The 22344-nt window shown below is 40.3% G+C and overlaps 1 protein-coding gene across 1 annotated transcript in view; it reads right to left on the minus strand.

Moving 5' to 3' along the window:
* Positions 1-4891: 4891 nt before the first annotated feature.
* TSHR (thyroid stimulating hormone receptor) overlaps positions 4892-22344 on the minus strand; it is a 162757-nt gene continuing 145304 nt past the window's right edge. The window contains exons 9-10 of the mRNA XM_028099463.2: positions 7917-8105; positions 4892-6305 (exon numbers count right to left, since the gene is read on the minus strand). Coding sequence (XP_027955264.1) covers positions 4892-6305; positions 7917-8105 — 1603 coding nt within the window. The remainder of the gene's footprint in view (positions 6306-7916; positions 8106-22344) is intronic.

Here is a 22344-nt window from a genome sequence, read left to right on the forward strand (position 1 = left end):
CTAAAGACATATTAACTCAACTATCTGATGAAATTTTCCATTATGTACCTTTTTTAAATGCCACATTTTTAATGTTAATTATCTCAAAGCATAATACTATTATAACAATTTCCATTCCACTGTCTTTTTAAAAAATATTTTATTTATTTCTTTGAGAGAGACAGAGATAGTGAGAGAGAGCATGAGCGGGAAGGAAGGGGAGAAGCCGTCTCCCTGCTGAGCAGGGAGCCCTGATGCGGGCTCGATCCCAGGGTACTGGGATCATGACCTGAGCGGGAGGCAGACGCTTAACTGACTGAGCCACCCAGGTGCCCCCCATATCACTGTCTTAAAAAAGTATGCACGTGATAAAAAAAAATCAGCAGTACAGAAGAGTTCCAATTGAAAATTTTCCATCTGTATTAGTCTGCTTGGGCTACTGTAACAAAATACCACATTGGTGGCCCAAATAACAGAAATTTACTTTCTCAAAGTTCTGAATCTAGAAGTCCAAGATTCAAGTGCCTACAGATTTAGTTTCTGGTGTGGGCTCTCTTCAGTGGCCACTCTCTGGCTGTGGACCTTTGTGAGTTTTTGTGGCCTTTTCTCTGTGAGTGCATGAGAATGAAAGAGATCTCTGGTGGCTTTTTCTCATAAGGACTCAGTCCCACCCTTATGACCTCATTTAATCTTAATTATCTCCATAAAGGCTGGGCATCCAAATACAGGCACACTGGGGGTTAGGACGGGAGACACAATTCGGTGTATAACACCACTCAAGCCCTAGTCTCAATCTCCAGAGAAAACCACTTTTGGTCAATTTTTTATTTTAATTCTTCTGGTGGTTATTTTCATAATTCTGTTACATACTGAAGTACATTTTTTAGGGTATAGATATTTAGACAATATAACTTTTAGCTGACTATAATAAAGAATAAGAAATCAGTTGACAGCGTTATCTGCTAACTCCCAGCTTTAAAAAAATTTTTGCTAATATTAATTTTAACTTTTTCAATTGGTTGACTTTATAACCTTAAAAAACAGACCTCTATTTCTTTTTTTAAAAAAAGATTTATTTATTTATTGTAGAGAAAGAGAGAGAGAGAGAGAGCACGCACAGAGGGAGGGGCAGAGGGAGAGGGAGAGAGAAATGTCCTATTTGTTCAATTTGGTCTTTTTTGGTGTGCTATTGATGTGCAGTTCATTTTCCTCAAATGTCTGGTAATTCTCCTGGTTCACTTATTTATTTATTTATTTATTTATTTATTTAAGATTTTATTTATTTATCTGACAGAGAGAGACACAGCGAGAGAGAGAACACAGTAGGGGGTGTGGGAGAGGGAGAAGCAGGCTTCCCGCCGAGCAGGGAGCCCGATGCGGGGCTGGATCCCAGGACCCTGGTATCATGACCTGAGCCGAAGGCAGACGTTTAACGACTGAGCCACCTAGGCTCAGTCGTTAAGCGTTTTTGAATGAAAAGATATTTTTGAATGAAAGATAAGGATGGTTAATGTCAGGTTAATAGTGTATATATATTTTCCCCAAGATGCCTTTCCCTGACTGGGAGGCTGATGGTGATGCCTGAGTCAATGTCCAGGCTTCGTTTTATGATGCGAAGGCAGAAGTAGGCAAGTGGGCTGGGTCTGCCCCTGCCCCAGACCAGCAGCTTGGCCCCATCTACACTGATCACTGATTTCCTTTAAGATCACTTTCTTGATTTCAGCCTGGGGCAAACACTGAACTTGTCAGTTGTTCTAACTGATGTAGTGAGAGGTGATGGGAGGGGGGCCGCCACGTGAGACAGATTTGCAATTCATTACTCTAGTTAGCCCCTCAGTCCTGTGACTTTCAGGCTCTGGGACCCTGCAGGGAAGAATACATCCCTCCACATCTGCGGCCTTATCCAGTCACTGTGTTCCAGTCACTGTGTTCCAGCCGCTGCCTTCTCCACTCTGTTATCCATCAGCTCCAGGCCACAGACTCTCCATCTTTCAGAAAGCCACCAGACTGCGGTCTGTTGTTGGTGTCACTCCTCCTGTTCACAGTATGGCTTTGGCTTGGTCCCATTTTATACTCTTTCATGGTCAATTTCAGTGGAATTTGAAAGAAGAAGGTTGGTGGGTGCCAGGACTCAGTTCATCCCTCTGAGCTGGAATTTTTCTATCTTTTAAAACAGAATGCATTACTACCTGGTTTTTCTTGTCCCCTTAGTATTCAGGGTAAAAATCACTATGTTGTGTTACCATACATTTCCCTCCAAAGGCTCCAAGCAGTTAAGAGTATTTCTTCTCAAACTGTTATTGTTTTGAATTCTTGTGATTATAGTTTTCATTTTTTGCCCTCACTTTTGCCTTATTGCCACTCTCACAGTGCTGCTCTGAATTACACTCTTTTCTTCTAATTGGCTACTTCTGATATAAAGTAGATTATCCATAAGGCAGGAATCAGTAAAGTTTGAGGGTGTTTTGAGAGACACTCCTTTGGGCAACCTGTATAAACTTTAGGGCATGAATTTTTGTGATATCTATTGTGATTGGCTTAAGGCCCTTTATCCTTAATGATTTGGGTCTGTCTTCAGATAATTGAAAGCTGCTAGATAAATTTAACTCTGACCAAGTATTATAGATTTATCATCTTCATTAGAGCACTATTTAAATTCCTAATGTCAATACTAATCATATTTTTTCTCTTAGCTATCACTGCCAGTCAATGGATCATAATTCAACTAATCATGAGTAAGTTTTTCACATAAAGACCATTTATAATCAAGATACAATTTTATACTTAAGTTATCGATAGTCAACAATTTATTTACTAATATGAATTCAGTAGCAAATTTGCCAATTGTTTTTTTCCTGTCTTGAGTTGTAACACAGATAAAGGTGACCCTAAAAGAAGCCCACAAATTAGAAAAGCATTACTATCAGACTCAGCACAATCATTTCATAGGAAGAAAATTTATTTCATGTTTGCAAATTTTAGTAATAAAATTGTGTTGAAGTTACTTTTCTAGGACTGCTTCCAAAGTGTTATTTCAACTACTCAAGATAAAACACATTATTTATCAGGATGTACTATTTCAAAAGGTCACAGGTGAGAAACACACGTCAAAAGGTAACACAACTGTTTAGTTTCATTAGTTACAAGTGAATGTAACTTGGTGGATAAGTCATGATTTCAACTGTGTATAATATTTCTATGAAGATGTCCAAGTCTCAGTGATAATCAGAAATGGGTATTGCTATGGGGAGATCCTAGGGGAGTCAGGGGGACCATCTCTGGGGGCCCATTGGGCCCACTAACCGTACTCCACAGACTTAACACAACAAAAGCTTCGAATTCCTTGGTGTGCTTCGTGAGCACTGAGAAGCAAATCCATCTCTGGTTGGGATGAAATTAAGGGACTGTTTTGACAGAAAATCTGGAGAGTTCGTCTATGGATAAAGATTGATCCTAACCATTTTAAGTAAGGGAGCACTGTTGGGGAATAGAAATTATGTCTGATGATCAACAGGTTGGAAAGAGCTAGCAGTGTCAGAGAGAAGAAACTTCTCTTGATAACTTTAGTATTGCTTTCCTTGAGTGTTTGATAGCTTTAGTACCTACTGTGGGTTGGAAACAAATAAGTAAAGAAACAAATCCCTGAAGACAAGTTAAATGTTTTCGAGTGAATCTTCATAGTGAAGTAGTAATTGTAGTAACTCTGAATAACCAGAATTTGCAAAACCACATTTTAATCTCTTATATGAATACCAATCTCTTTTTGGCCTGATAATTGTAGCTGTGTAGATCTAGTAATTCAATGAGTGATTCAGATCCAGCTCAATATGGTTGAGACATCATAACCAGAAAATAAGCAAAGAAGAAATTTCCTGGGTCATATGTCTAGGCTCCAAAGAGAAAAAGATGGCGGTCCTACAAGATAGGAAAAACAGATTCTTCTTTCTTAGTGCTTTACTTTTTGGTCATGGAAACATGTTTTAAGGGAAAGGGATATACATAGAGTTTTAAAACTGGAAGAGGCCATCAAGCTCTTTCATTTCTAGACTTAGAAGTGGCCCCGTGATTTGCCCAAGGGCCAACAGTTACCTTGTGTCCAGCCTGCTTTATTAATCAATGGGTGATTTAGTGTGCTCTGCTCATAATTCCCACTTGCTGCTACTTAGATATCGTTCTAGAGTTCATGTCTTTTCTGCTAAGAGACCAGCCAAGAAGAACAATTCTTAGTTCGCTCAGCCACATAAGCTGAAATCTTGCCAGTTTTTTTTTTCCAGGCAACACATAATAGTGGGGTCACATCAGGTAGATCCTTGTGAAGAGATGATTAATAGTTTCAGAGTCTGAAAAAAACAACTCAAAGCTAAGCCTTTCCCCTCCTTCACCTCATAATAGCTGCTCCATGCATGTATCCTGTTCGACTTTTCAGTTTTGAGGAATTCACATTGTCTTTGGTTGTATCCAGGAACATGAAGGGAGACCACGCCAACATGGGGCTAATTTTATATTGTGGTCACCAACTAAGTTAATAGCATTTGCCATTTGCTGAATCTTTATAGTATGAAACGCTATCTACAAGTGAGAAGCTCAGTGTTGATCTGGTTCAGTTGATCTCTGTTGAGCATCTTATACAATGTTGTCACTGTGGTTAGCGTCAAGCAAGTTTTCTTTAGAAAGTGTCAGTTATTTTGATATCACCTGGGATTCAGACGTGCTGGTAACCTCTCTTCCTTCTGGGAGGTAATGATTAGGTGGCAATGCTATCCCCTCTCCAAAGATGAACTTTTGCCCCATGAAACATCACCTGCACAAGGGTTAGGTCAGCTGTCTTGTGTATGTAATGGGTTTGGAATACATGTTCAAGAAACCAGCCTTTTAAAAGTCCCCCTACCACTGTGAGTAGTGTAGGGTCAGCTTACAAAACTGTTTGGTTATACTCTTTTGGGATTTGGCCCTGCTTATTTGGGGTTAGGTGGGAGTTTTCAAGCAGTTCATAGTCATCCTGCATGTTGGGGAGACTTTGCCTCATGTCCCGGGTAACCTTTTGGACCTGAATGCCAGTGCTGTTCTTTGGAGAAACCCTCTGGCCCCGGTATGCCTGGGCCTGGCGTTTACAGATGCCAAACTTGCTAAGCAGGATAAATACATCCCTCTGAAAGGCCTTCGTGAAAATAGCATAGAGAAATGGATTGGCACAGGAGTTAAGTGGATAGAAGAGAACCAGCAAGATTTTGGAGTTGGTAACGGTGATGAGAGGCTTGTTCATCAGTGCTGACAAAGCATAGAATGAGATTGGGGCCATGCACATGAAGTCAGTGAAGATCAACACAGCCATCCTTTTGGCAATTTTGGTGTCTTTGTCCCCTGGGTTGTACTGGGGATTTCGGACTGTGATGTAGATCTTCACGTAACAGGAGCAGACAATGATAAAGGCAACTATGTTGAGCAATAGAACAAGGATAATATATGCCAGGGCAAGAGGTGTCTCAGTGTCCATGGGCAGGCAGATGCTGACCTTGGCATAGCTGCTTATTCCCACCAAAGGGAGCAGGGCAAGCAGGAAGCAGCAAACCCAGCCCCCAAACATGATGGCATATGCATGCCTGAGGCGGATTTTCCGGTCCAGGCGCATGGCGAAGGTAATGGCATACCAGCGCTCCAGGGTGATGACTGTCAGTGTATACACTGACAATTCACTGGCAAAGACAGTGAAGAAACCAGCTGTGTTGCACCCAGGGCCTGTCTGCCAGTCAATGGCATGGTTGTAGTACTCAGAATGAGTGTAGAGGTCTACGGAGGCGATGAGGAGCAGATACATCCCCATGCAGAAATCTGCAAAGGCCAAGTTGCACATGAGAAAGCGTGGGACAGTGAGTTTGTAGTGGCTGGTGAGGAGGATGATCAGGACAAAGACATTGCCCAGGAGAGCCAGCAGACTAACAAACCACACCACGATTCTCAGGAACTTGTAGCCCATTATGTCTTCACAGGGATTGAACTCATCTGACTTGGGAGTACACACCATGTCTTCATTGCCCCCGCACACAGTGTAGTCATAATGGCTATCAAAGGCCTGTAGGGTCTCTTCCTGTGGGTTTTTTAGCTCCTGGCCAAAACCAAGGATCTCATCTTCTTGTTCTTCAAAGAAGACATAATAATGAGAGTTGCTGTGGGTATCCTGGAACTTGAAGTTGTCCTTGTACCCAGCATGGCTGTCACCCAGATACTCCTCGTACTCCTGGTCAAAGGGGCCATTCAAAACACTCACAGATTTTCTCTGACGTAGGCTCCGAATACTGCTCTCATTACACATTAAGGACTCAAGGATTCTGCAAGGCAACAGAAATAAGTCACTGCTTGCTGAAAACCCCTAACAGTTCCCATAACACTCAGCAAAGTGTATGGAATACTTACTATGATCTACATGATTTGACAAGATTTTACGTGATCTAGTCAGGCCTCTTCTCCTACATCATTTCCTGTACCCCCCCACCCCACTCAAGTGTCCTTTTCTCAGAAAGCCTTCCCTCATCTCCCTAAATAAATTGTCCTACCTTATGTTTATTTCTTTTGTAGTAATATCTGATATCTTCTTATTTGCTTGCTTATTTTCTGACTTCCCCTACTAGAATGTAAACAAAATGCAAGAGGGTTCTTGTCCGACCTAGTCATTGCTATGGGATAGGACAGTGCCAAGCACATAGTAGGTGCTCAGTAAATATTTATCGAACAAATAAATGGATGCTATCATGCAGGCATACTCATGGAAGTGAGATTTAGTTTTCACTAGCACACCGTACTGAAATCACAAAGGATTTTTTGTTGACTTATCTGTTGTGCTCTGATTAAAATGCCCAGTGGACTGCCTATTCCAACCTGTTTGGGGGTTAATGAGAAATCTGGGCCCTGCCCTTGAAGGCCACTCTACCCTCCCACCCATCCCTGGTCCTTTCCTAGCCAGGGCCACATGGCGTCAGTATCAAGCCTGCTATCGCCACCCCCATACCCGATGTCTGGCGTTAGGCCCATACTGGACTTTGCACAGCCATTCAGCTTTCCCTTTTGCTTCTGCCCCACAACTAGATTTCAGTTTATTTCTTCTTTTTTTTTATTTCAGTTTATTTCTGACTGCAAATATGAGTCAGCCAGTAGATATTGATTAGACACTGAGAAGAAGTGAATAAATGAGAAATGAAGGTGGTGTTAGGACAACGGGATTACACGAGACACAAGGGGGGAATAAAGCAGAGTAAAAGTGTAGGTGAAGACAAGATGCAGAGAAAGCATGGAGAGAATAAGTCTGTCCCTCCCTTGCAGCTTGCAAGGGTAATAAAATAATTCACAACACAGCTGATATTTATTGAGAATTTAAAATATTCCAGGTCATTGCAATAGGTATTTTCTATTCAGTTTCTCATTTAATCTTCTCAAAACCTCTGTGAATGATAGCATTACAATCTCCATTCACAGAGGCTCAGGGAAGTCAAGTAAGTAGGCTGGAATAACACAACTAGAAAATGGCAGACCTTGGGTACAAAGCCAGCTGAGTCCAAAGCCCACACACAGGTAACCAGTAAGCTGTGACCTTTGCAAAGTCTTAATTGCTTGTGTTGCTAAATTTGTCCTCATAGTTGTGTCATCTAATATGTGTTGCAGGACCTAATATGTGTTGAATCTGGAGACTAGGAATCACGTAGTATAATCTCTGCAAGATTCTACATGACCTCCACACCTCCCTGCTGTGATCCGGAGACATCAGTCTTCTCATCCGCAGTCACTTTGAGTCTGCAGGGGCATTGTGTCCTATGGAGTTCATGTTTCTTATGGATGCTTCAGCTCTTTCCACCTGGCTTTCAAACCACAAACCTTCCCCAAACCCAGAAATTACTTAAAATTCTACCAACACCTCTTGTCGCTTATTCCAGACATCTGCCATTTACCCTCTGATTTTCTTCTGATTCTTAAAAGCACAGCAGTGGCTCGGATAAGAAAGGTCAGCCCGTGTGAGGTGAAGGAAACTCAAGGAAAGTGGAAGCTTCTTTAGAGTCCACGTGTTTCTTGCTATCAATTCCTTCAGGTGCTCTAGGCCTTTGGATGGCAGGGCAGTGACGCTGGTGTAAGAGACGTCCCTGGAAAGGAGAGAACACAGAGCTGGTGAGCAGCCAGAGCCTTCTACTTCTTGACCAGAAGGTCAAGCGGACCTGAGATTAATAGGGGCTTGCTCCTTTCCACTCTTGAACATAGACTCAGTTCTTTAGATACTGCCACTGGTCTAAGGAGAGATATTTGGCTTCTCAGTTGATATGTTACCAGGGACTCCCCATTTTTATTACTTAGAATTCCAGTATACATCGATACAAATAACAGCAGACATTTTATTTTATTCATTGCAATAAATGCAAACTCTTGGAATCAGAGACAGATATCAATTTTACTCCAGACAATTACACCATATAACTACTAAAGGGTCTCCAGAGGCAAGAGAAATATATTTGAATAGGCTTAAAGGGGACTGAATTGCTCTCAGTCTCTTTGGGGACTAGGGATTTGGGATTAATAAGCTGTTCACTGATATGGACCAAAACTGGTATCATGGAACTCTTCTAATGATGCAGAATTTTGGAGTCATACCAGTTACATGGTGAATTCATGACTGAGAAGAAACTCCCAGAGTTTCTTTAGAAGGCTATATATGTATTTCATGGAAAGAAAACACCAGTATGTATATTAATAATTTAAGATTATTTAGATTAATAATCTGAGAAGTGAGATTCAAGATACTTCCAAAAACAATGAGGAGGGTGGTGAAGCTGGGGACATAGACATTAGTGTTAGTTACTAGGGTAGAATTAATTCACATTTGCAGCGTGACATTTCCTGTTCTTTTCTCAGTCCCAGGGAGTCCAGGTTATTATATGTCTTGCTCCATCATTTTTACTTGCATTGAATAATATAGCTTGAATAAAACCATGAATATTTAACCTAATATCTCTCATTTTATATTTTATAAATTAAAATATTCACTAAATATTCTTATATATTTTATAATGTTTTATAATTTTTTAAAAGATTTTATTTATTTTAGGGGGGAGGGGCAAAGGGAGAGAGAGAGAGAGAGAGAAGCAGACTCCTTGCTGAGCATGGAGCCCAGTGACAATGCAGGCCTCGGTCTCACCACCCTGAGATCATGACCTGAGCCGAAATCAAGAGTCCGATGCTTAACTGACTGTAAAAAATCACATTTTTAAAATAATTACATTTAAAAATGTTTAATATAATTAGTAGTATCTTATTAGCAAGAAAACACCAATATTTACAGCTTCTTCCTCCATATCATTGTAATTTGACTTAGCTGGGATTTACATTCTCAGGGTTCAAGGCTGCTAGAATTTGCTAGTCATTTTTTATAAACATGAAGCTCTCACAGTAACCCCATTCTTACTACAGTGATTCTCAGGGAAGGGTGTCACATTTGCTAGTCTGTTTTGTATGTACTTTAAAAATTCTATAATTTAGCATTTCCCCAACTTGCCTGGTGGGAAGAATTACCCTTGGTGCTTATTACTATGTGAACCCAGGTGATTTTTTAATATTAAGCAAGTATGTTTGGGAAACTGGCATAAATGAACAACTTTGCTGTATTTGCTGAGACCTGAGGGAGTTTGGAACCAGCCATAAATGCAGTTGGGAAGTAAATGAAGCTAAATGTTGCTCTCCTGCCTCCTCTGTCCTTTTGATGCAGCATTTTCTCTTTTAGCCATGCTGTTTTCGAGGGGTTGCCATCTTTCTGCCTTCAGCTTTCTGAAAGCAACTTATGTGTCTCTTTACCCAGTGATGCTTTCATGTCAGTGAAACAAGAGAGCATCTCTTGGCTCATTTTCCCTCCTTTGCTGTCTTTGGGATACGCTGATTGCGTGTGTTCATCCGAAAGAGTTTATCCTTCCAAGTACTGTGTTTGCATTTTAATAGATATTTCTTGAGAGAATACTGTAGGGACCATCCCACTTACTGAATGGCAAAACACCCCAAAACTAAGTGGCATCAAACAACAATCTTTTTATTATTAGCATAGCCTTTGTGGGTCAGGAATTTGAACATGGCATGGCAGGGATGGCTTGTCTCTGCTCTGTGGTGTCTGGGGCTCAGCTGGGGAGACTTGAAGGCTGGGACAAGTCAGTGACTGGGGCTGCTATTATCTGCAGACTCCTTCACTGGCATATCTGGGCCAGAGCTGAGATGACTCAAAGCTCAGCTCAGCTGGGACTATTAATGTGGCTTCCCATGGGGCTTGGGCTTCTCATTCATGGTGGTCAAGTTCTGAGAGGGGGTATTTTGAGAGGAAGCATCTGGGGTGCCCTAAGAGAACTTGTAGATTTAAAGGCAGGGAACATAGAACCTATCTCACAGTGGGAGGAGTGTCAAAGAATTTTGGGCCTTATTTTAAAGCTGCTACAAGTGGTGGGGATAGCATTGAGGCAGATATTTGGTGAAAACTGGGAATTTATCACTCTGCAAATCAGTGTTTCTTGTCCAGGAATTACTTGCAATACAGACTCCTGAGCCACACCCCAAACCAACTGGATTGGACTCTCTGATGGTGGGGCCCAGGAATCTGCATTACTTAAGATACTCTCTAGGTAATTTAGAATCTCACTTCAATTCTCAGAACACTTTTTATGAAGTAAGTGGATGTTAAGGCTAAGACAAAGAAAAGGAGGCATGTTATATCCAAAGGGATTCAGCAAACCAAGGGTGGAGCTATAACTGTAATTTGGATCTCTAGTTAGGTTCAGTACCCTAGGAGCTTTTCTCTACCCCTTATGGTCGGGTCTCTGGAGTCTTTTTTGAACACAGATCCAGGTGTGGCAATACTCTAGGGACTCATTAGGACTCTGGGAGGGAGGAACTGATTCCATGGTTTGTCCGAGTGTCTGTAACATGCATATCTCAGGGGGCCTCCAGTTGGGTCCCAGTGGGGCTGAATTGGGAGGGTGCTTAGACAGGCATGGAGAAAAGCAGGTGTTGGAAAATGTGTGTAAAACTTATGATAAGACATCTGTAACATAATGAGAACTTGGCATATAGTAGGTGTTCAACGAATGTCAATTCCTTTCTTGCCCAATTTGGGGTTTATCTCAGCACAAGTCAGAAGCAAGGAACCCGGAAAATACAGCTCCAGGCCAGATCTTGACTTGTGTATCCAATTGCTTATTTGACATCTCATCCTGGATGCCTCATAGGCAACTCCAACTTAACAGGTCCATCCCAAACTTAGCTTTTGATCTTCCATCCCCACCCAACCTATTCCATTTAATCTAGGGAAAAACAACAACAAAACTTATTTCCCCCCAAATCCCCAAATCCATGTAATTGCATCTCGAGGATAAGCTCTCTAGTCCAAGCTAACATCATCTCTTGGTGCAATAGCTTTCTTGTCTACCCTTCTTCCCTTCCAGTGCATCCTCCACACAGTAGCCAGAGTAGTCAGACGTAATATAGGGGTTGAGTAAGGTCACTCTCCTGCTTAAAACCTTTCAGTGACCTCCCAATGTACCATAAATAACATTTACTCTTCCCACCATGCCCTTTAATGTCCTGAAGATCTGGCCCTTGCCTATACCTCCAAGCTCATCTCAGGGGCCTCAGGCCACTTACAGCCCAAACTGGAATCTCTCTGGAGCCATCTCACTCCCTGTTGGCGCAAGCCACTTGATGTAGCTCTAACTATCCATTAGACCTGCTGTTAACCTAAAGTGCTCCTGAGCTGCTGCCCTTTCCTAATGCAGGCTGCTTCACTCATGCTACTTTGGTACTTTATAGAGTCAGGCAAGGGGAACAATTGCTTTTTGCCCTTTTTTGGGATTTAACCTCTCTTGCAGAGATCTACAATTTTAATCAGACAGTCTGGCTGCTATCAGAAAGGAAGGTAGGAGTTCCTTTACACTTGAAAATGGTTGTAGCACTGCCTCTCCACTCAGAAAATCCCTAATGGAATGATTCTTCCCTCCAAACCTACCGGTGTTTATGTCCTATTTTCTCTCCACCATCTTCTAGGACTTGTGTTCCCATGGAGTCTCTCTTGCTCTTGCCCTACATTTATGCCATGCATATCTATAGTAAGATGCAACTGAACTACACCCTCTAATCAGATGTTAGATTAGCTGTTTATATGTCAGTCTCATGGTTCTCATTGCTACCACCTTAGTTTAGGTCTGAATTACATTTCACCTGAGCTGTGCCAAAACTTCCTTATTGGTCTTAGAACCCACCTTCAGACTTAAGACAGAATGTTCTTTCTAAAACTTGGATCTCATTGTATTGCTTTCCAGCTTGAAGCCATGGTTCCTCCAATGTCTACACAATGTAGTTCAAGCTTCCTAGTGGAGTGTTCCTCGTCCCCAGTGGGGATTTCTTCCTGAATCCTGTGTAATGTTCTTGATTTTTTCCATTTCACTGGAGCACATTTTTGAGTAATTTCTTAGAAAGGCATATATGAGATATTTTCTACAACCTTGCATGTCTGAAAATGACTTTTTTCTACCCTTATATTCAGTTGATACTTTACCTGGCTATAAAATTGTGGGTTGCAAGAGTGTTTCTTCAGAATTCTAAAGGCTTTACTCTATTGAATTCTAGCACTCATTGTTGCTTTTGGTAGGACTGATATGATACAGCTTCTTGTTATTTGGTCATTGACTTGTTTTTACTCACTGGCAGCTTTTATGACACACACTCTCTCTCTCTTTAATTTTCAGCTTTACTGAGATATAATTGATGTATAACACATCTAAGTTTAAGGTGTACAACATGATGATTTGGTACATGTATATTTTGTGAAATGATTATATGGCACTCTCTTTGTTCCCGGTGTGAGATTTCATGAAGGTATGCCTTGGTATGGATCTTTTTGCACTTACTGTGCTGGCCCCTGGGGGTGGGGGTGAAGCCTTCAGTCTGGAGAGCTGTGCTCTTCAGCTTTAGGATAATTTTTGGTATTGTTTCCAGGATAACTTACTCCTCTTATTTTCTTTGTTCCCTTTCTGTAATTCCTAGTAAGTGAAAAAGGAACTTCCTATATTCATCAGACTTATCTTCATTTTCTGCTTGTAATTTTTTCCTGTTATTTTTTATGATTTTATTTTTAAGTAGTTTTTTAAAAACTATTTTATTTATTTGAGAGAGAGAGAGAATGAGAAAGAGAGAGAGAGCATGAGATGGGGGAGGGCCAGAGGGGGAAGCAGACTCCCCGCTGAGCAGGGAGCCCGATATGGGACTCGATCCTGGGACTCCAGGATCATGACCTGAGCCGAAGGCAGTTGCTTAACCAACTGAGCCACCCAAGTGCCCCTTTAAGTCATTTTTATACCCAATGTGGGGCTCAAACTCACAACCTGAGATCAAGAGTCACATGCTCTACTGAGTCAGCCAGGTGCCCCTTCCCTATTATTTGTATTGAGTCTAATGGTAGAATTCCTTGACTGTATCTTCCATCTCTTCTACTGAATTAAAAAAATTAATTAAAAATTTTTGTTTCCAGCTTTATCGAGGTATAACTGACAAATAAAAATTGTATAGATTTATGGTGTCCAATGTGGTGTTTTGATAGATGAGTACATTTTGAAATGATTCCCACAATGAACTTGTGAAACTAATGAACATACCTGTCACCTCACAGAGTTTTTTTTTTTTTTTCTTATGGTGAGAACATTGAAGATCTACTCTCTTAGCAAATTTCAAGTATACAAAATAGTATTTTAACTATAGTCACCATGCTGTACATTAGATCCTCAGACCTTATTCATCCTGCATAACTGAAACTTTGTACCCTTTGACCAATATCCCTCTATTTCCCCATCCCCTCAAGCCTGGCAACAATGAATCTACTCTCTTACAATGAGTTCAGCTGTTTTAGATTCTGCATATAAGTGAGACCATGCAGGATCTGTCTGTGCCTGGCTTTGAATTTTTTAGTTTTAGTTTGATGAAAGCTGGGACTCTGCCTATTCTGTTCACTGCCATATTTTTGGCACCTAGACTGGTGCTTGAAAGACAGAAGGTTCTGAATACATAATTGTCAAATGCATAGATATATTTTAAGAAGAGCTTTCATGTTTTCCTTTTTTTAAAGATTTATTTATTTATTTGAGATGGAGAGAGAGAGAGAGAGCACACACACATGCGCTTGTGGTGGGGGAAGAGGCAGAGGGAGAGAGAGAATCTCAGGCAGACTCTGTGCTGAGCTCAGAGTCCGACATGGGCCTCAATCTCATGACCCTGAGATCAGGACCTAAGCTGAAACCAAAAGTCAGACACTTCGCCGACTGCGCCACCCAAGCACCCCTTCTCTTCCTTTTTTATAGCGTATTTGAGGAAGCACACATAATGTTCGGAAATGCTTTTAAATTCTGACTATCTGGATTTGAATCCTGGCTTCTGCACTTCAGTCACTGAACCCTTTTGTGCATCAGTTTCTTCATCTTGGGCTTGTTGAACAATCGTTGACAGTATGTACTCAATAAATATCTATTGTCATTATTGTCATTATTGCTGTGAGAAATGTCTTCCCAGATTTATCTCGGGTCACTAATGGTGGCTTTGTTAAAAGTTCTCTTCTGTTCTCTGAAATGTGTTTGAGTCCTCCAGGCTTATTTCCATTCCCCTTGTTTATCTTGGTTTCAGTCTTTCATGTTATAAGCATTCTTTGGCTGGTGATCCTAGGTTCAGGCTTAAGAGCAAGACTGAAAATCTGATTGGGAGCTTGTCCACGGGCAGACTCTGCTTTAGGGCAATTGTGTGGGGGAGTTGGCCATTATGCTGTTGGACCCTAAAATGCCAGAATACGGAGCTCTCTTTTGTTTTAGAGTTTTTCAACTTCTTCAGAAAAGAGACTTTAAATCTCTAGCTTAGAGGGGAGGTAATCTTGGCTGCTGGCATTTTGCAGGAACAGGGCAGTGGAGTAACATTTCCAGATGTAGACCTTCAATAAATCCTTCTGTCTTTAGCCCCATGTCTCATTCTTTCCAAATGCCACACCCATCACATCCCTGTCCCATGCCCAGCAGATGTTCTGCAGGACAAGGCAGCTACCTCCAGATATATGCTTCTGGTGACTAGTACTCTTACTCTTACATTCACCTTCCTTCCCCTCTGTTTTGTTTCTTTCAGAATTCTGTAGCTCACCAGACCACCCATGTATCCTCATCTGCTCTCTCTGTCCTTATGGATTTATGTGTATTAAAAATTCCTTTCCCATCTTTTTAGGGGTCTCTTATGAGGGAGAGGAAATAAAACCTTAGGTTTAATGTATCACTCTTAATCATTACTCCATTTAGCATGTATATCTGTGCAAGAGCTTAGAACAAATACTCATTGAGTGCTGAGTCAGCCAGACAACTAGACAGTTTCCCATCTCCGGAGTTGATGGGGAGAAAGAGCCTCAGTCTGACGAAAGCCCCAAACTCAACCAGGCAGGGATCACTTTAAGTTCTTTGAAGCTGTATCTTTCCTCATTCACCCACTTTTTTTTTTGACCACTTTGAATCCAGGATTTATTAATAGTGTACCTTCCTTTCTAAAATAAAACTTTCAAAATATAGTAGAATTAAAAATTTTGTTTTCAGAGTGAGAGAATATGGAGAGTAGCCATAAGCAATAAAAGGATCTGAAATGATTTGTGAGTGCAGGCATACGGAGGGAAACCTACAAGCTGGAGGTCTGCCCTCTTAGTGACTTGAGCACTTTCCACAAAGGGCTCATCAAGTGATGGGCACTGAGCTTCCTGAGAATTTGTCTCTAACAAGTATTTACCTACAAAACAGAATGCAGCTGAGCTCAGCCTGGCAGACAGTTGGAAGCCTAATTGTCTAGGTAATGGGAACCATCTCAAGTTAAGTGTCTAATGAAAGTAACAGGACATGAATTTGGAGAGAGTGAGATCTGCAGGGTTATATACAGGGCAAGAAGATCACTGAGTTTGAATGATGCCAGGAAAACAAAAAAGAGCCAATTGATATTCGATGTCATAGGAAGAACAAATTGCTCCTCCAGCAATTATATACCCTAACATCCCCAAACACTGGAACAATTTCCATTTTTGTGAGATGTGTTGTCATTATTATTTAAGATGAACCTTTGATGAATTCAATTGCAATGAAATAAGCAGTACTTAGCTTGCCAGTGTTTTTCAGCAACAATTGCAGGTCTCTTTTGTGTTTGCTTGTGAATAAATGTGGGTTTTTTTTTTTCCCTAAAGGTCAATAGGCAGAAGCTGACCCATTAAAGATGTGTAGTCACATCTGCAAATTGGTAGATGAAATGCATCTAAAACAGAAAGATTAACTTACTGCTTAAAAAGCAGTTTAATTTATTAATACTGACTCAGAAATACCTTAAGGGCTTAAAAGTTATATGTTCAAGAGAGTGACCCTGATTTATTATAAGAATTTAAAAACATGATATGCATTTATTCAACAAATACTTATTGATTGCTTTCTATGTATCGATCTATGGTCCTAGGAGCTAAGTAAGGTCATAGCAGTAAACTAAACAGGCAGAAATTCCTGCTCTTCTCATGCTTATATTCTAGTGGGGAGAGAGGGACAATTAATAAAAATAAGTAAAACACAGAGTATATTTGATAATAATAATAAATACTATGGGGAAAAGGAATACTGGGGAGAGGAAAAGAAGAGCTCAAAAGTGGAGGTGCAATTGGGGAGGGTGTCAGGAAAGGCCTCATGGAGGAGAGAGTAAAGCAGAGGTCTAAAGGAGGTGAGGGAGAGAAACGTGTTGATATCTGAGGCAAGAACAGTGCAGGCAGAGAGACTGGCTAGTGCCGAGGCCCTGAGGTAAGAGTATAACCTGCTATGTTTGAAGAAGCAAAGAGGCCAGTGTGGCGGGGGTGAGGCAGTGGGGGAGTAGGAAATGTGGGAGAAGTCAGAGACATGATGGGGAGCCAGATCACGTGTGCCTTTTAGGCCATCAGAAGGACTTTGTCATTTTATCAGCGTGAGATCAAGAGTCTTCAGAGGAATGGTGTAATCTGACTTATTTTAAAAGGATCAATCGGGCTATTGCTTTGAAAGTAAATGAAAGAGAGCAAAGGGTGGAAACAAGGAGACCAACAATAGAGAGGATGGTGCCTTGGACCAGAGGGGGATCACCGGAGATGCTGAGAATGGTTGGAGTTTGTATAGATTTAAAAGGTAGAGCCAGTGGAACTTTTTTCATGGATTGGATATGGGTGGGAAAGAGGGGAGTCAAGAACAACTCTGGGATTTCTGGTCTGCAACTAAAAGAATGGAGTTGTTATTTCCCGAGATGGGGAAGACTGCAAGTGAGGCGGGTGTGGAGAGAAATATCAGTTTTGGACAGGTTGAGTTTGAGATGCCTATTAGACATCCAAATGGTGATAATAATAAGCATCATGGAGAAACGCAGAGCAGGGAAGCACGACGAAGAGTGGTGGGCAGCTAGCAAACTTAAATAGGGTGTTCAGGGAAGACCTCAATGAGAAGATAACTTTTAAGCAAAAACTTGAAGGAGGTGAAGGAGCAAACCCCGTGGATATCTGGGGAAAGAGCCTTCTATCTAGAGAAGACAGTGCACAACCCCTAAGTGGACCTGTTCAGTGTGGCTGGAGTGGAGGAAAGTGTGGCTCAGCAGGAGGAAAGAAGTAGGAGATGAAACCAGAGAACAGGTCATGGGTAGGAGGCTCTTACAGCAAGGTCTTTGAGTGCTATTTATGAGGACTTTGGCTTTTTTCTGAGGAAGATGCTAAAGACCTGGAGCAGAAATTTAAGAAAATGATCTAGCAAAGTTGTAGAACAACAGATGCAAAAATAATTGCACGTGAGAGGGCTTAACCTTGTGTGCTAGGAAGAGATGGTGTTTCTGGGTTAGTTACTACTGGGTTTGCTTTCTAGACCCATCACTTATGGCCAGGTGACCTCAGGAACTTACCTAACATCTCTGCACCTCAGTTTCTCATTGATTAAATAGGGATAATAACACTTGCCATTGAATAGTTAAAAAGGCTCAAGGTGATCTACTATCTGTAAAGAACCTAGATCACAGCTGAAGCTCAAAAATGGCTGTCCTTAATAAGAAAAATGCTAGTCCAAAGATTCAGATGATCTTAAATTACTAATCTTTCCTTGAAGTCTTTGTGCTTTGTAACTCAGGTATCATTGTTAGCCTCTTTTTCTCCCTCTCAAGTTTATATAACTACAGTTCTTTTAAGTCTGTAGCTTCCATGACCTACAAAATCTCATGGAGTTTACTATCTTAGTGTAATGGATTCTTCAAAGAAAAACTATCCATATACTGTAATTCAGTAAGGTCGGCTCTCCATCACACAATAAGAGGGAATGATGGCAATTTATTGCCAATAGCCAGATGCTAAACACAAACCTATCCTGGTCCTCAGTGTTGAATCCTCTCTCCCTCCGTAACACACTTACAAAATGACCACCACCATAGTGGCTAAAGGATTGACCTCAGTGCTACCTGCGAGAAATGAAAAGTCTAATTTCTTTTAAGGTGTTTATTTCCTCTAGACTCAGAAGCAGAACATAATTAACAAAATGGATTTCAGTGACTTGGCAGAAATAGTGTGTCAGAATGAAAACCCTTACCTACCTTATTTCCTTCCATCTGTCCCAAGAGTAAAAATCTCAGAAGAGTCAAAGAATTTAGCACTCATCCATACTTACTTGGGGAGAACTGGAGTGCCTCATTGTACACACCAAAAACTGCTTCTTGTGCTTATGTTTGTAGGTTATTTATTGAAAATTTTAATCCTAGGTTGATTCACCCCTCCAATCAGTAAGCCTATTGCCAGAATCTTCTAATTAATTGTAAAATCACAAGTAAAACTTTCTACATAACATTATATTTGCCTCAGCTGTTTGGCCCTATGCAATCTTATTTCTCTTCTTTCACCCCACAAGTAATTGAGACTTGATATGGGTGAAATCGCCAAAAAATATGAGAGAAGTAGTGTTGGAGAGGTCAGAACCCATAGCAACTGATATGAGAAAACAAGGCTAATACTTTAAGTCCCAGCAATCTGTCACAGGTATCCAGGACTAAGACAGTCAGGGCTGAGGGTGGGCAAAGGTGAAAGAAAGAAGGCATGGGGGTGTGTTGAAGAGGGCCACAAACTGTAATGGGTTACATAACTATTACTAATATTTGCATGGTAATTCTTCAGTGAGCCATCCTTAACTTCCCGAGTCAGGCCATGTTCCCTACAATAGGATTTCAACACAACACACTTTTCCAACACTATCCTTTGGTCCAAGTTATGTTTTGTTGTTGTTGTTACTATTCTTTGAACACATCCTATGTTTTTCTATAGACTTGCCTTTGTTCTTTCTCTCATAACTCCATCTCTGTCTGTTGCAATTCTACCCCTCATCTGAAACCCATGTCAAATATCACCTTCTTTAATGAGGCCTTTGCTGGTCACCCTACCTAGAAATGGTATCTTGATTCTCTAAATATCTCTTATGGCTCTTTTTACATTAAACTTATATTATACTTACACGCATTTCTCCTAAATTTGACTGTAACCTCTTTATTTATTTTTAAAGATTTTTATTTATTTATTTGAGAGAGAGAGAGAGCACAAGCAGGGGGAGCAGGAGGGGTAGAGGGAGAGGGAGAAGCAGACTCCACGCTGAGCAGGGAGCCAACATGGGGCCCGATCCCAGGACCCTGGGATTATGACCTGAGCTGAAGGCAGACGCTTAACCAACTGAGCCACCCAGGTGCCCTGACTGTAACTCCTTTAAAAGCATAAGTTGTGTCTTATACTTAACATTCATGGAGTTCAGTAGGTGCTCAGTAAAATGCCTACAGAATAAGTGAGCAAATGAACACTTTGACAAGTATGCTTCAGAGTAGCTATTTCTCCTTAGAAGGGAAAGAGAGGATAAACTATGGATGATGAAGGGCTGGGGGTTAGGACTAAAGCTGATTTCATTTAGGCCTAAAATTCACTCAGGATCACAACTCAATAATAAAAAGACAAGTAACCCAATTAAATAAGGTAAGATATTTGAACAGACACTTGACAAAAGAAAATATACAAATGGTTACTAGGTACATGAAAAGATGCTCAACATCATTAATGATCAGGGAAAAACAGAGTAAGCCACAACAAGATACCACTTTATAGCAACTAGAATGGCTAAATCAAAAAGATTGACAATACAATGGGTTAGTGAGTGTGAAACTTCCATACTCTCTGATTTGATTAGAAAATGGGATTTTTGGGGGGCGGTATTTCCTCCTGTGACCTGACAACTTTACTTCTAGATTTTTACAAAAAAAAAAAAAATAGATCTGTGGCTGTCTGTGGAAGCTGGGGCATGAGGGGAACTTTCTGGGTGATGAAAATGTTCTAAGCCTGGACTAGGATAGGATAACATAATTTTGCCCAAACTCATCAAACTGTGCACTGCATGCTATTGTATGTAAATTATACCTCAATAAAAAATAATTTTGTCCAAGATCAACCTAGAAAATCATGTATTCAGCACACCTGTGGACTTCAGACATGCCAAAAAGAACTCTGCCACCATTTTTCAGCCATCTAATGGTATGATTTTGTGAAGATCATAGGGTAAAAGAAAAGAACATAAAAAGCTTATTCTTCTGTAAACCAAGATGGCGGTGCCGTGACCTTTAGATTTTAAATGATTAATTTGATCAGCTAATAGCAACAAAAGTTTATTTTTGTTGAGGCATGTTCTACAAACTCAAGGATATTGTTACAGAGATGTCCTCTTCTTAGGAGATACTTATAATAGTAAGTGGGACTATTATAGTCATTGTCAATAGTAGGTTAAGTGCTTATTAATGTGGGTTACATAATTTAGACCTTAGAGAACTCTGGTTATTATGGAAGGCATTGCATTTCAGTGTGTTCTTTCCTTTGGGATTATAAACACCAAGAGCTTCTCTTTCAAAATAAGATTAAAAGAAAACAAGATAATCAAAAATGGAAAGCATAAAAATTGAAAATGAGATTGCATATCTTGATTGAAAAAAATCAGTAAATAAAAAATATTAAACTCCTGAACTAAATTTAAAAGGCTTTTTTTTTTTTAAAGAGCAATGATTGGAGAATAGATCTCACTTTAGATGTTGCACCTGTTTTGAATTAGACTCTTTTTTGAGAAGTGACCTTGAAAAAAGATGGTAATGTGAATAGGCAAGTTTGACTGTTTTTGTTGACTGTTAGAAATGACTGTGTTCTTTCTCAAATATCTTTATGAGGCCAGAAATATATATATCATCCATTTCTATTCTCTTTAGTTGGAGGATAAGATTTTCCAAGTTTGGCTTTTATACCAAATCACAGCCAAATCATGGCTATTTGATATGAGGTTACAATTTATCAAATATTTATTGAGTACTCGCCATCTTGTCTTAAGTGGGGGAATTACAAAAAGTGTAAGACATAATTGATTTCCTTAGGATCTTAAAATCTAGTTAATGGGGAGAAGGTTTGTGGGAAATACAGTAACAAAGATTTTGACAAAAGTTCAAGACAAGAATTAAGGTGATGTCATAAAGCCATCCATGGTTAGTTAATACATGCATTTTAAGACAACTGTGCTTGAAATTTGAAGATTGAGATTGAACTCTTTGTCCACTCCATACTTTTCTGCTACTGGCTTTTCCAAATACTGCCATCTCCATTGTCTTCGCTTCCTGTGCTTTGTGGTTTTCTTTTTAAATTAAATTCTAATTTTCATTAAAATAATGCGTGGACCTATTTTTAAAAAGCAAATTACACTGGAAGCTTGGTAATACAAACAACAGGCCCCTGTGCAGTCTGCTTTCTGATGCCCCAGAAACAACTACTTTTAACTTTTAATGGGTATTTCTTTCCACAATTGTAAATATTTCTTGATTTATTGGTTTTTGATTCACCCACTGACTTCCTGCTATGGAAGATGAGGAATTAGGTCTCTTCCATTACCCTATGCACATATTCTCCTGACACCCCCTCTAATCTCCCGAAATAGTTTTAGGACATATTTGGTTAAACCTATATTTAGTATTTTGCTTATTACAACTCTGTATATCTTGATTTCATTTCCTTTCTTGTGTAGCTTTCTTTATGAAATCTCTCTCTGTTTTATTTACACACCTTGGTTTGAGTGGATCTCTTGCTAAGTCTTCCATATGCTCTAAAGTTCTCTAAAACATCTACCAAAACAGTTTTTCCTACAGTCAATCCTGTATGACTATCATAGCCTAGCAATCTATTTTATTTCTAGAACTTTCTCCTGGAGCTCTCCTTCAGCTCTTGGGTAGACTTCTTCGTCTCAAGATTCCCAGGACCTCTGGTCA

The sequence above is a fragment of the Eumetopias jubatus genome, unplaced genomic scaffold, assembly GCF_037043125.1.
Source record: "Eumetopias jubatus isolate StellerSeaLion01/CBP00866 unplaced genomic scaffold, mEumJub1_p1.0 scaffold_7, whole genome shotgun sequence".
Lineage (NCBI taxonomy): Eukaryota > Metazoa > Chordata > Mammalia > Carnivora > Otariidae > Eumetopias > Eumetopias jubatus.